Source organism: Monopterus albus, unplaced genomic scaffold, assembly GCF_001952655.1.
Source record: "Monopterus albus unplaced genomic scaffold, M_albus_1.0 scaffold42.1, whole genome shotgun sequence".
In the NCBI taxonomy this organism is placed as follows: Eukaryota; Metazoa; Chordata; class Actinopteri; order Synbranchiformes; family Synbranchidae; genus Monopterus; species Monopterus albus.
This window is the reverse complement of record NW_018127922.1, coordinates 889,098-904,068: the sequence shown is the minus strand read 5'-3', so window position 1 is coordinate 904,068 and position 14,971 is coordinate 889,098. Positions and strand designations below refer to the sequence as shown.

The 14,971-nt window shown below is 38.7% G+C and overlaps 1 protein-coding gene across 4 annotated transcripts in view; it reads left to right on the top strand.

The window, feature by feature from the left end:
- Nucleotides 1-13,646, top strand: part of aff4 (AF4/FMR2 family, member 4) — a 33,113-nt gene extending 19,467 nt beyond the window's left edge. For all 4 annotated transcript variants that reach the window (XM_020599750.1, XM_020599749.1, XM_020599746.1 and 1 more), the window contains 18 exons: nucleotides 113-151; nucleotides 323-409; nucleotides 763-790; nucleotides 918-981; nucleotides 1,423-1,515; nucleotides 2,156-2,300; nucleotides 2,523-3,279; nucleotides 3,461-3,612; nucleotides 3,962-4,047; nucleotides 4,457-4,691; nucleotides 5,203-5,300; nucleotides 5,629-5,692; nucleotides 6,759-6,895; nucleotides 7,303-7,374; nucleotides 7,566-7,659; nucleotides 7,883-7,926; nucleotides 8,322-8,542; nucleotides 9,950-13,646. In XM_020599750.1, coding sequence (XP_020455406.1) covers nucleotides 113-151; nucleotides 323-409; nucleotides 763-790; nucleotides 918-981; nucleotides 1,423-1,515; nucleotides 2,156-2,300; nucleotides 2,523-3,279; nucleotides 3,461-3,612; nucleotides 3,962-4,047; nucleotides 4,457-4,691; nucleotides 5,203-5,300; nucleotides 5,629-5,692; nucleotides 6,759-6,895; nucleotides 7,303-7,374; nucleotides 7,566-7,659; nucleotides 7,883-7,926; nucleotides 8,322-8,542; nucleotides 9,950-10,077 — 2,544 coding nt within the window. In that variant the 3' untranslated portion in view covers nucleotides 10,078-13,646. The remainder of the gene's footprint in view (nucleotides 1-112; nucleotides 152-322; nucleotides 410-762; nucleotides 791-917; nucleotides 982-1,422; nucleotides 1,516-2,155; nucleotides 2,301-2,522; nucleotides 3,280-3,460; nucleotides 3,613-3,961; nucleotides 4,048-4,456; nucleotides 4,692-5,202; nucleotides 5,301-5,628; nucleotides 5,693-6,758; nucleotides 6,896-7,302; nucleotides 7,375-7,565; nucleotides 7,660-7,882; nucleotides 7,927-8,321; nucleotides 8,543-9,949) is intronic.
- The last annotated feature ends 1,325 nt before the right edge of the window (nucleotides 13,647-14,971 follow it).

Below are 14,971 nucleotides of genomic sequence, written 5' to 3'. Positions count from 1 at the left end.
AAAAGGCCTATAGAATGACTAATGGTACTCAAAATGGAAGCCACCTTTCACCTGCTGTACTGACATCATGTTGTCAATGAACATGTGCTGAGCGTGATGCTTTTTTCTTTAGGGATCCGGTGACGCCAACTGTGTGGATGAAATTCTGAAGGTATGTATGCAGTTCTGTTTTTCTAAAAACTCTTCTCTCAGGGGAGCAGTTCATTATGAGTCTTCAGAAAATTTACTGCCGCAAGTCAGTGAAAGAGCGTTTCACATTACTCCCACCTTACAACTCGCTTAACATGTCACATTTTTCCCTGTGTTTTTCTTTTTCTTTCAGGAAATGACTCAGTCGTGGCCCCCTCCACTGACAGCCATACACACCCCCTGCAAAACGGAGCCCTCCAAGTTTCCATTCCCTACCAAGGTCAGCAATGTAGCAGTGTTGACTGCAAATGCTTATGCCAGGATGAGTTAATGAGGCTTAATTGTTTTTATTACTGTTGTATGGTGCAAGCAGACATTACATAACACATCCACAGAAAATGTCTTTGCTAACTATAGCAAGATATTTCATATTTATGAATATTAAATTTGATATGGTGTTGGACTCTTCAGTCAGTTTTGGTATTTATTTAATTTTCCTCTCACTTGGCCACAAACTCAGAAGAAACAACCTTTTGATTGATTGACTTATTCATTGGATATTGTCAGGTTGGTCAAGCATGAAAAAAAAAATCTACAGGTTCATGGAAATAATTTATTTTTTTATTTTTTTAGGAGTCTCACCCTTTTCCAAGTGGACACAGTGAGTATTGCACACATCCTTGATCCAAATCTTTAAACTAATTCTTTATTAAATAGTTTATATTTCTAATAAATGTTTATTTATACATGTTACTCATGAGTTTTGGGTGTATGTGATTTTCTTCCAGAGCGAGGCAGTTCTTCCAAGAGCTCTAGCAGCCACCAATCCAAAGCTTGCGATGACCAGCCCACGTGAGTACTTCATTCTTTTCTCCTGTTCCTCTTTTTTTCATCCTTTGTTTGTAGCTTTTCCAGTACTGATTCAGACAGCAGAAGGCAGGATCCAGAAGCAAATACAGGCACAAGGAAAACGTAATGGTGCTGATTGCAATTCCCTGGTTTTCTGCATAATCTGGTCATGAAATGTGTTTTATTTTCACTAAAGTGAAAAATATCAGCAGATCATGACTATTTGTGTTTTATCAGGTTAGAAATATTGTGTCTATGTGATCACATTTCATGACCATTTATGCAGAAAACCAGGGAATTGCAAACAGTGCTGTTACTTTTTTCTTGTGACTATATAAGTTAATGACATGCATATATGGCATCTGTGAATTATGTAGATGCAGCCAGCACTCCCAAACTGCAGCAGTTACACTGCTGTAATAAAATTTGTTTTATGAATCTCAGGATGCTGGAAGATGACCTGAAGCTAAGCAGCAGTGAGGATAGTGATGTAGAACAAGACTCTGCCAAGAATGCCTCAAGGAACACATCAGCAAGGTAAAGCATAGCGCATAGTAAATTTGTGAATCTTGAATGCAACTTCAGACTTGAGTTATTATTGACTCAAGTTTTAAACATTTGAGGCTGTGGTAGAGTTCTGCTTTGCATTTTACTGAAAGGTGATTTGCTATTTTATGCCCCTTAAGACCTGGTGCGCAAATTAAGTTACTCTTTCCTCTGTCAAAAAGAATGGATGGACTGGATCTGTTTTTGGTCATCGATATTTGTGTGTTAAAGCCAAATAGTACTGCCCTTGGTAAACTATGCAAAATGTGGGACACTTGGCGTTTAGTCTGATCAGAAATACAGTTTACAATGTTACTCCATAGGTGTGAAAAAGTAGGGTAATAATTTACATATGTTGACAAGTTTAAAAACTGGGTCCTTGCTGCTGCAGTAGCTGGTTGGGCAGGGTGTCTGTGTAGAGGGGTGCAGGACCTTAGGGACATCAAACTCTATATGCACAGGACACAGGCCATGATGCAGTTGTTCACACACAGGCTTCAGTGTTTCTCCTGTTAGTAAATATGCTGTTTCATAAGTTAGTCAAAACATGACTGCAATTGTACTGTACACCTTTTTGTAAACCAATATGTAATAATATAATGTATCTGAACCTCCTCTTCTGTAACAACAGCAATAATAGTGAAGAAGCAGAGCAATCAAGGGATGACTCCAGCAGCCACAGCGGCTCAGAGAGCAGCTCAGGCTCAGACAGCGAGAGTGAAAGCAGCACAACAGACAGTGAAGCCAACGAACACCCACGACCTGCTTCTCCTGAAGTAATCATTTAACAGTAATGATGTACAAAGCTCTTGTGCTACATAATGATCATCTGGAACTCTATAGAACTACTGCTAACTCTGTCCACCTACAGACTTGAGACTGAATGTTCTTTTATCTGGGCAGAATATCAGTGGTGTGGATTTTTCTGTTTAATTGGGTGTCATACATGACTTTTGCTCAATTTTCTTACTTCTCTGTGTTCTCCTGCACCCATCCAGCCTGAACAACCCATGGCCAACAAGTGGCAGCTGGACAACTGGTTCAAGAAAGCCAAGCAGTTCTCCCCAGCCTCTCCAGTGGACAACAACAATGTTCCAACCAAGTGCAAGAAAGAGGGCAGGGATAACAGCTCAGGACGCAGCTATGGTGGCCAGGGTGGGGGTTCAAAAGACTGTGCAGCACCCACCCCAAGCAGAGACCTAAGAGCGGCTCAAAAGGGTGTAGAGGGCGGCCGTGGTCGCCAAAAATCACCCGCCCAGAGTGAAGGTAGCACAAATCCGCGAATTCGTGTGGGTAAAAAACAGCCTAAAAAGTCTGAGAAGCCCCCAGTGGTGGAGGAACCCAAGGGAGGTTTGCGAGTAGAGAGTGAGCCAGCCCCGGAGATTCCTCCTCATCGGCCCAAAGCAGCTACTAAGGGTTCCCGTAAACCAAACATCAAAAAAGAACCCAAATCCCCGAGGCCCATCGCAGCTGCTGTCACCACCACCACTGCAGATAAGCGCAAGGCCAAGGCACCCACCAAGACTTCACAGAAGTCTCGTGAGTTTGTTGACACAGATTCGTCATCGTCAGACTCTGAGGGGAATGATAGCATTCCGTCCTCGTCGCAGACACCCAAGTACACAGAGAGCATCAGGACCCCTGTGTGTGTGTTTTCTCCAATGGAGGAGAAAGAGCTGCTGTCTCCACTCAGTGACCCTGAGGAGCGCTACTCTGCAAGGCCACCTCAGCAACAGGTTTTACTAGTAAAGATAGGTTAGTCGAAACTGCTCAAGGCAAAGATGCCTTTCAATAACATAACACAAATTTTCACCGTATTCTTCACTTGTTTTATGCCAGATGAAGTCCAGATGGAGTGCACACTCCTGAAGCTTCTCTTTATTTTGGACCAAGTGAAACTGTACCCTTCCTTCCTTTTCCTTCCCATTCCCTGTAGATCTCAGTTTGCTGTCTAGGATCCCAGGGCGGCCCTACAAGGAGCCCTCGGAGAGAAAAGTGGAGAGGGAAGACTCTCTAGACAGGGACAGCAAAGACTTGAGCAAGCCAAGCTCTGAGAAGAGCTCTAGCAAGGCCAAGAGAAAATACAAGGTAGGTTTCAGTGCTTTTTCTGTTAAATACATTTCATTAGATTTTATCTCGTTTTAAGAAGATAAAGTAGGAACATGCCATCAAGTGTTCCTTCTACTTAAACATTAGAAATTTTTAAGATGGCTCAAATGGGCTCTCCCAAAAAAGGTTTTTGTGTCTTTAGTTATGTTTTCACTGTGACCGTGCACACTGATGATTTACTTTGTTTGCACCACATTAGTTCACTTTTTTTCCTCATCAGAATATGTTTAACACCAGCTCACTGGCAAAAGACTCTAGTTTGGATTTTTAAATATGTTCAGATCACTTCCTACAGAGGCTTTTAATTTTCTGTGATCTTTGTCTTCAGACTGATGAAGAAGGAACCAAGCCAGAGAGCAAACGATGCAAGCTAGAAGAGAAGTCTCTGTCTCATCATAAAAACAGCAGTAAAGAGTGAGTATTCCTCATTTTATTCTCGATTGTCAGTAAACCCTCTGCACACCATGAACAATTGGCACCCTTGACGTAGCACTTCATTTTGGCCAGGAAAAATGAAGCTTGCCAGGTGTCTTTGTCTTTGTTTTACTATTCACAAAATGAACCCAGTAAACTCGGTGTCATAAAATCACAGCATAACAGCTCAATAATGTGGTTTGTTTATTACTTTGCAGCCTCTTCAAGATGCACCTCTTAACCTTTATTCTGACATCTATATGTTCCTGGTATCCATTTCCCTGGAATATTAACATTTAATCTTTGTTCAATAACAATTTTTCTTGTGGATTGAAGTACTGCTACAAAATTAGTCAATTTTAAAAATGCAGAAATATTTGTTTTATGATGATGAATCATGTCCCACCAGGTCCAAGAGGTCTTTGGAGAAGAAAGAGGAGCCAGTCCCCTCTCCTTCCATAACAGGTCTGCAGCGGACTCCCAAAGCAGAGCATCCAAGTCGAAAGAGGACAGTCAGCCAGTCCTCCACCTCTTTGTCCAGCGGGACGGGAAGTGGGAAGGAGGGGAGCCACAGCACCAAGAGCAACTCCACCTCCAAACACAGAAAAGGAGAAGACAAGGGACGCAGCACACGCGATGGAAAGGTGGGTGCCCATAGCTTTATCACCATGCACTTGTTCTCTGTGTGAATACTTGGCAAGCACTGGGAAGATGCTGAGGAGTGTGAGTGCAATCTTTCATCATGTTTGCCAACTGTGCAGTACGTTTCCCATGAGGGAACTTAAATAATGAAGCAAGCATGGAAAAAGAAAGTTGTTGCTGTGGGAGAAAGGGGAGTGGCTGAGATCATTGCTTGATGGGTGGGCTGGTGTGTGTACTACTGTTAATGCAGAATGTTAGAATATGCATGTTTTTAAAATATGATTTTACTAATGAATCTAGTATTTACACCGTGTAACCAGCAGTTAATCACTAGCAGTTATAATTGAATTATTTGGGTCTGTATGTTGTTACTGTATATGCCCAATATCCAGAGCATAGTACATTTCAAGTTTCTGATTTCTGTGCACTCACCTTTCAGTTTTATTCTCCACTTCAAACACCTGGCCTCTTTTTTTCTGAAACTTTACTCCCTCTCACTTGCTGTATCTGCAGGACAAATCCTCAAAGGGCTGTGATAACCAGCTGGCTGTGCCTCCGCTCTCCACGGACGGCTCCAAATCTCAGAGATCCAAGCTAGTATTTGAGGACAGGTAAGAGGAGCTCTTTCCACTGCACCCTGGGATATTCAGAAAGAACTACTGTGGGGATCTAGGGTTCCCTTTGATGCATGAAACTGTAGGAGGTTGGTTAGGTCATGAATAGATATGACTACCTGCAGGAAAAATGATGTAAATCTCAATTTTAAAAGGCCCTCTTCTGGGAATCGCTATTCCTTTTACACTGTAGTGAAGAAGTAACATAGTTTTGCTGTTGTCTTTTGTTGTAGAAGTTTGATTGAATGGAAGAACTGAGATTTAAGGTGTTCAGAGAATGTTTTTATGTGTACTTGTATGTGATCTGTTCATAATTTTCTTTCAGAGTCCATTCAGCAGATCACTACTTGCAGGAGGCAAAGAAACTTAAACACAATGCAGATGCACTGGTAAGAGTGAGAGTCTAATGACTATTTACGTGTGTAATTGGGATGTTATAGTACCAGTCGTTACCTGTAAAGCAGTGAACGTATTGTTTAAAAAAAAAAAAAAGATCCTAATGTAAAACTACATCCTGGTGAGATTTTGCATGGAGCTTAATTAGATATAGGTGCAGTTTAAGCTTTAGCATTTACTTTATTGCTGAAATGTGATTGCATAATATGTTATATTGGCACCAAGGGCCAGGCAAAAAACTAGGGGGGACAGAGCCTTTGCTGTGATAGGTCCAAACCTATGGAATGCCTTGCCGCTTTATATTAGGCAGGCCCCCTCACTGTCCACTTTTAAGTCTTATTTGAAGACCTACTTCTATTCATTGGCATTTGACCAGGAATGACACTCTGTCCGTAGTATTTAGTGTTTATATTACTGTCTATAGCTTTTTATGTGTTGTTTTTATATCTGTATGATATGTTAAGTGCTTTGGTCAGCTGTGCTGTGGTAAAGCGCTATATAAATAAAGTTGAGTTGAGATTTGTGTCAATGCCCATTTTCTTTCTTTGCGTTCTGTCTGTTTTTGATCATGACATCCATATAAAAACCAAACATAGATGTCTTTGTGACCTGGCCACCTTAACATGAACAAGTGGCTATAATTAGCTGCAGGTTTGGTATCAGATACCAGACAGACCAGAGGTACCTGTCTTTGCTGAATGTCATTTCCACTCAGTCATTTAAAATAATTTTGTTGCAGCTGTTTTTGCTTAAAAATAATATTTAACATGATCAGTTTTGGACAAACTTTTCAAATGTTCCATAATTTACCAGGATTGCAGTTAATTAACCAACAATACAATTCATTAGATCACATCTGTTATGTTATATACTGAGTTCAAAGGCCAACACGGGTATTTGGTCAAGACCTTGTCAAATTAAGTCATGTGACCAGCATTTAGCCCTCTACTGCTGCAACAAAGGGAAATGCAGAATTTGACTGGTATATGCTCGCTAATTCAGCTAACATTAAAGCTACAAGTTTGATTTTGTTTTTGCACCATCTTCCCTCATTTATAGTTGGACCGTTTTGAGAAGGCAGTCTACTATCTGGATGCTGTGGTGTCTTTCATTGAATGCGGTAATGCTCTGGAGAAGAGCGCCCAAGAGGCCAAGTCTCCCTTCCCTATGTATGCTGAAACAGTGGAGCTTATCAAGTAAGCACAGCCATAAATACCTTGGTCACTGTCACAGAACTGCCATTTAAAAGAGAACTCCACTGAGTTTATACATCAAAGTCTGTTCAGAAATTCTGTCACCTTATGTGTGGAAAAGACGTTTTATAAAGCTGTGGAGATGTGTGAAAACTGATCATTACCTACAGTAATGTCACATGATTCAGTGTTGATTTAGTTTGGGGGGGAAAGAAAATCAGGTTTTTCTCTGTTTAGTTTTTTTTTTATTACTGTGCCTTGTAAGTGTACAGGTTAATGGGTACAATGCTCAATTTGGAACACAGTTAAAAAGACAGTATTCTGTGTTAAATAAAATTGTGACTGAAATAAAAAATATTTCTATAATGATGCAAGCAGAGACTAAACAGTTGTTTCATTTGTACATTCAGATACACAATGAAGTTAAAAAGCTACATGGCACCAGATGCGACTTCAGCAGACAAGAGGCTAGCTGTACTTTGGTAAGTACACTAACTGACAGCAGGTTATGGATTTCCATTACATGTGTATATGCTAGAGATGTTGTCTTGTTCATAGGATGTAACTCAAAGAAGATTAAGAAGATTTGTGTGTTGAAGTAGCACAGATGTCTCTGGTAATTGTTTTTCTCTTTGCAACAATTAGAGCTGTACTTCCTAATTTGTCTTTCCAGCCTACGATGCCAGTCCCTCCTCTACCTGCGGTTATTCAAGCTGAGGAAAGACAGTGCACTAAAATACTCCAAAACACTGACAGAACACTTAAAGGTACGTTGTTTCCAAGACACTGAAATGTAGTTTTGCTTGGCAAACCATCAACACCACAGGAACACAATGTAAGTTTCAAGAAACCGAAACCTAGTTTTGCTTGGCAAACCATCACCACCACAGGAGCACAATTAAAATTCCATGAATGTAATTAATGCGCGTGACTGTGTAACATGCTTCCTCTCTGTGAATATAAAATTCCTCCCCTCATTTTGTTTGACAGAATTCTCTGAGTAACACCCAGGCTCCCTCTCCTGGAATGGGAAAGTAAGTCATGTTCTCCTTTGCTATTTGGAGATTGAAAGTATTGTAAAAGAAAAACCTGTTTCCCCCACACAAGTGGTTGATGTTGACATAAAGTATCCCAAATAAGTGAAACATTTTCCCAGAGGTCACTTTTTTTTTTTTCTTTTTAAACACAAACTCGCAGAATATAGCAAATACTGTTTTATTTACCACCTGCTGTAATGTCACTAGTTTTCATATTTTGTGCAGTACAGTCTGAAGTTATTGAATTACATAAATACAGTCAGCGATATTCAGTTTGTACTGTCATGCAGTCAAAGGTGTTTGCTTGACTTCTAAAGATAACGGTCACCAAACTGCTGCTGAACGAGCACAAACACTCATCACCATGCCTGGTTGTTTGTGTGTCCTTGCAGTAAGGCAGCGGGTATGCCTTCTCCAGTGTCTCCCAAATTGTCTCCGGGCACAGCCGGCAGCTACTCAGCAGTCAGCAACAGCAGCAGCAGTGCCAGTTCTTCTGTGACCATACCTCAACGTATCCACCAGATGGCTGCCAGCTACGTCCAGGTCACCTCCAACTTCCTGTATGCTACCGAGGTCTGGGACCAGGCTGAGCAACTCTCTAATGAGCAGAAAGGTAAAGTGCCTTAAAACTAGGTTTATGTTGTTTTTTTTTTGTCATTGCTAGTTAGGTGGCCCTTCAAACCTCTAGCGTTAACCTTTTTGAAGGCATACAGTCATATACAAAAGTCTGGGCAAATTACATATTTGAATTAAAAAGTAAATACAGCCCTCTTCAAATGTTCTGTGGAAGACGTTGTTCAGCTGTTTGCCTGCTATAAAAAAGTCCATGGAGAAAAGTAAATCCAGAGAGGATTACTCTCAAAATATACCACTTGTACCATAATCATCTACCATGATAAGATCATTTCTACATATTAACTATCTATATTAAAGCAGACTGGGCCGAATCAGGGGCTGGTTTCACCTTTTTTATTTTACAACACTTGTCAGTACATAAATATTGCTCTGAAAATGCATTATTTGATGTTCATTTATTAACCTACAGATCCATGATGACTGGTGTCATTATGAGTAACTTATCGTTATTGCTCAATGCACAGTGGGGAAGTCGGGGGATATGGAGGCATGGCCCACTAACCCTCTCCCATTAACTTTATAGGAGTTTCTGTGGCACTGTTTTTTCAGCAGGGGTGCATGATGCTTATTACAATTATGGGTTCCACTGCAATAATTAATATTTTTCATACCAAGAAAAGTCACAATTAATCATGTGTAACATACTGATGATATAATTTACTTTGCCAACTTAAATGGCTGGTGAACAAGCCAGTCACTGAAGCTTGCATATAGGTATACACACGGTCAAGGTCATGAGTGTTTGTTGGTTTACAGTCCTAGCTACTGTCTCTTGAAATGACATTAAAGCTACACATTTGTCAGTCATCCCCAAATCTGGTGCTATGATTAGTCAAACTCTTCATAATCTTCTTCATAATCTTCTTTGGCTTCTTTCGTTGTGGTAGATTTTAACATTACTGCACAATAGGTGTCAACAAGTGTTTTATATACTTTAGATTGACAAATCATACCAGCATACTTTGATACCAAACCGTGTATGGTTTGGCAGGTGTGCAATTAACTAACTAGAATTAACGCTTCACGGTTGTAAGCCCTCTGCCGACCAGTCAAACTCACAGGAATGGGATGGACATAAGGTCACAATCACCTTTGAACTGTGAACACCAAAATTTAATCAGTTCATCCTTGAGTCCAAGTGGACGCTTGTGCCAAATTAGAACAAATTCCCTCAAGGTGTTTTTGAGAGACCACCAGAAAATATAATGCCTCCTGCCATGAAACTCATGGAGTCATAAACATGGCGAAGAGATTAAATAGTAATAGAAAAAAATCATTTTAGTTCTATTCACCTTAAATAAATTAAGCATACCAGGACTTGAACTTAACCAACCAAATTGAACTTGCCTCACTTGCCCCTCTTGCTGTGTCTTTGTTTTCCCAGACTTCTTCTTGGAGTTGGACAAGGTGATGGGTCCTCTGATTTTCAACACCAGCAGCATGACCGAACTGGTGCATTATACACGGCAGGGCCTCCACTGGCTGCGCTTGGATGCAAAGCTTATTCCCTAGCGAGCATTCGCTCCCTGCACACTGCTTCCACACACACCCACACCTCAGCCTCTTGTGTGCGCAAACACATGCCCTCAATGACAGACACACAATTAATTATGTACTGTATGCGCGCACACACACACACAGTCCACCTCTGGTCCTCCATGTGCACGTTGAACTTTTCAGACATATCTCCAACACTGTGTTCATTTTCTGCACCAGCTTGCCAAAAACACTGAGCAATTTATAAACGTCTCACTCCTTTAACAGCACCACACGGGGAGGAGTATCGAACCTGAAATGCAGGAACGAAGAGCTTACCGCCACGCTTCATATATCAGCATTCTTACTAAATCTTTAAAGGCTGTGTTTTAATCTCTTTGGCATGGAAGCGCTGGGTGAATTGTTTTAAATACACGAAAAGTGGGGTTTGGTTTCTAGGCTACTTTGGCTATTAACCTTTTATTTTGTGTCACCAAAGTACCTCCCTCAAACACCAAAGGTGCTTTAAAATGAAGGTTTCTCTTTATAATTTTTGTGCCTTGTATGTGAGCTACTAGATGGAGGTCACTTGTCATATCTGAAGTTATTTTCTTTGCCCTCTTTTTTTTTTGTATAGATGCAGTTGTTTTATGCATTTTTAAACTGGCTCTATTTATGGGTTTTGTAGCAGCCTTTCAATTTTCAATCAAGTCCTCTTAAAATATTGGACACTTTAGAGTAAAGATGGTGTTGGCCACCATTTATTAAACTACCATCTTGATTGATCTTTCAATGTTTTAAGCAGAGGGGAGGTTTAAGGACTGCAGGAAGGCCTACGGTGCACAGCAGATTAATACTTATTACACACACACACACACACATATATAAATGTTCTCTTAGAAGTTACATTGATCAGTGTATTAGTTTTAAACAGTGTCTCTTATTTTCCCAAGTCATGAACTTATTTTACCCAAGCTTGCTGATGGATTTGTTTGACAAATGGCAGTGTGTGTTCAAGCCACATTGTTCCTATTGATGCAAGGAACACCACGGCCTCTAGGGGTTGCTAGTGGGAGCATTTACACTCATGGCCTTTCTAAAATTGCTCATAATCTCTATTAAGAGATTAGCTGCTTCTTTGAAGCTTAACAATAAAGGTCTCTTCCTCTGAAATGTTTTTACACATGTAGTTAGTGTGTTAATGGAAAAATTTCCTTGAGGAAGAGTCACTTCCAGACAGTGTTGGTCTTTTTTTGATTCCCTTGTTTGCTCTGTGTATTTTTCTAAAAAGCAGCAGGGAGTGTCTTAAGTATTGAACATCATATCCACATATACAATGCAGTTTATACAAACTGGGCCTGTGTAATTCGGCACGACAAAATTAAAGTCATCTGAAAGATGTTCTTTAGAGAGGCAAAGTCAGCAGTGGTGCAGATTAGCATTGTTGCATTTATAGAACAAAGAGTTTTAAATCTATGACTATATTTCACATTTAAACATTTAACAGCCAATACAGATTTTATTTATATATCAAGCAGTTTCCTCCTTCTGGCCAAGCAGAAGTATAGCTTTTCAAATGCAGTTTAAAGCAGGGTTAAACAGGGCTTATAAGATGCAGAGTATTTGTATATGTAATTGTTCCTATTTAACATTTAAAATCTTAATCATGCTTGTATTACAAGACATTAGATAAGGGATGTATCACCTAGCTGTTGGTAAATGAGGTATAGACGGCAGAGTTACCTGTGTATGTCTGTTCAGATTTGAACATTTCATTTATTTAAAATTACTGGTTGTCATTAAAGTAAAAGTCAGTGGTTTTAAATGAAGACACTCATATTACACCCAAGATTTTAGTTGCTATTTTCATGAATGCCAATGGTCAGTAACATGAAGGACTGTCCTTGTTATTTAAAGCCCACTTCCTGGGAATCCTGGGCCAACTAGTATTCATGGCAGATTTTAGCTTTAGGTGATGGCAGATGCTTTTTTTTGACACTAAAACAACAGTTGAGATTGTCTTTAGTTTTCTGGCACTTTTGCAGTGTTTCTCAAGAAAACAAATCTTTAGAATAACTGCTTTGCCCAGGCTTGATTTTTATTTATTTATTTTTTTTTGACTGGCTCCCTGACCTTTATTGTAGGAGGGGAAACTGTTATTTCCTCTGGCACTTGAAAAACACAAAGTCAGAGGAGGTATTATTTTAATCTATGCAGGATTTTTACAAAAAAAAACTGTGGAAAAAAGATAATTTTTAAGCTTGGGATTTTCTCCCCATGTCTTTGTTTTTCCCGCCTCAGCAAGGAACCTGTTGAACTCAAGTGTCCAATGCCTTTATCTTTTGTAATTTTGTCTACTAGTTTAGTATATATGTGTATATAGATCCTTTTTTATAACTGAACACAGATGGCTTGAGCCATTTTGTACTTAAAGCTGGAGACCACTTTTCCCATAGGAATTCTTCTGTGGGTTTTACCACCCATGTCAATGTCTTCATACACTGGTACACTTTGTAAGTACAGGTCCAAGCTTTGTGTTCGTTCCGTACACTGTCTTGTTGTCAACTGTACTAAATTAGCGTTAGAATAATTTTTAACCGTTTGCTACTCACACATTTATTTTTTGGCCCCTTTGCTTAATATTTTTTTCTATTTTTCCTTCTTAAGGAGCGCCATTTTATGACATAGATGTAAATGTATTGGGGTTGAAGATGAGATCTCATTTTAATTATTAATTTGAACATGAAAGAATCAGGGTAAGATGAGGGTTTTTTTGACATTTGGTAGGAAGATGTTAACACTTGCATGTTTCTATTTAAATACAAATGTATAAATTGTAAATAATATTTCTTTAAGGGTGAATTTCTAATACAGGTTGACATTTTTATTAAATTTAAAAATGCTGTAAATGTATTTGTGAAATACTTTTATGCACATTTTTTCCCCTCTGTGAGCTTTTGTGTTCAATCTTAAGTTGTTACAGATCCAAATCTCTTTAATGCTGTATGTCAGATTTTTTTTTTTTTTTATAATTGTGCTCGTATACTTTTCCTTATTCACTGTCTCTCAGTATCATGTTGCCACATAATCATTATTGTCTCCAGATTCAAGTGTGAATATTTTGTCTGTCCGCATTTGATATGGAGGCATGTACTTTTCATGAAATGTATATTGTTGATTTCATGGAATGAACAGATGCCATGTACAGTCTGTTATGTAAAACCATGTCTCTCTTCTTCACGAAGAAGATGTATTTACTGTGTCCTTTTAAAATAACTGGTCCATCATGTCTTTTTGAAACAGAGGTATTTCTCTACACATCAGAACAGTTGTAGCAGTTTATACAGTATGTTGTGTAACACCCATTTTTCTAACAGTTGTCTCTAAAGTGAGACCAGCAGCATACACTATGTACAGTAGTCTAATTTGGATTAGTTTTAAAAGAACTGATGATAGAGATATTATATATGATGGATGCAATATGATTAAAGGTACTCATTGAGTTTGATCTTCAAACTTAGGTTATGTAATTTAAAAACATTCTTGTGAAGTGAGTATTAATTGTGACTGTCCTGAATATTCTTTGTATTTTGCTGTATTGAGAATTAAAATATATATGGATATGTTTAATGGAGTGTCAGTCATTTTATTTGAACACAATCTACACTTACAGTGTAGTAATCACAATATAAACAGAAGAAAGTGACAATCAGTGAGAAAATTAGGTTAATGTTTCAGATTGAATTGCAAAGAATAAATGGGACATTTAATTGGTCATAATTTGAAATGATCTTTGCTGTCATCTAATCATTTTTGTCATTGATTCTTTGTGGGTATCTTATGGTAACAGAACAGTCACAACATGGACATGGATGAGTGTTTCGCACAGTTTAAATCAGGATATTTTGAAGGCGGCTTGGACTACTGCAAAAATAACTAAAAATACATGATTGGCTTGGACATGATTAACATTTACACAGAAGATTGTCTGTATCCTGAACTATCCAAATATGTTTCCTCAGTTTGTCTAGAGCAATAAGAAATACATGGTGCTCACATAATTTTCATGTGCATGAAACAAAGGTATTCAAAGTAGTTTATATACTGTAGCTTCACATTGCAGAGCCTTTTGCAAACGATTAGCTGCTTTCAGTCCACATTGCACTGCTCTGAGAATATTAACTCATATCTGGACTCTGATGTTTCTTCATTGCCATTTTTGCTTTTTCACATTTTTAGTTTTTTGCTATGTCAGTTTAGCTTATAGTTATTAAAAGATAAGCATTTTGCTTGGCAGTAGTGAGCTCAGTATGGCACTAAAACCAGTGGTGGAAAGTAACTTCCTAGACTCAAGAGACTCCCAAGTACTGTACTACAGTACAATTTTGAAGTAATTTATTTGTCTCCCAAGTACTGTACTACAGTACAATTGTGAAGTAATTTATTTGTACTTCTACTCCACTACTTTTATCTAACATCTATAGTTAGTAGGCTAATTATTATAATAACATAATATTCAAATGATATAATAAACAATAGTATAACAGTTTTTAGCACTGGGTGTTATTACCTTTAAAACTTTGAATTTGTTTTGTTTACATTTTTTTTACTTTTATGTAACATTATCAAAGCATGACTTTTACTTGTAAGGGAGTAGACCCATATGTGGTGTTAGTACTTTATAAAGGACTAAAGCATCTGAATACATGTTCCCCCACTGATTTTACTTAAATTGTTTCAGTAGTTTACTTCTTTCAGCACTGACTAAACTTGTTACCTCAGCTTTAACTTCTGCCTCTTCAACATGATCATCAAAACAATACAGAGAAATTCCAGCTTTTACTGCTCTGCCATTAACACAGACTGACCAATAGCATGTCGTGTTTTACCAAAATGCCCGCCTCCCGTCGCACCTGATTGGTCTGCTTGG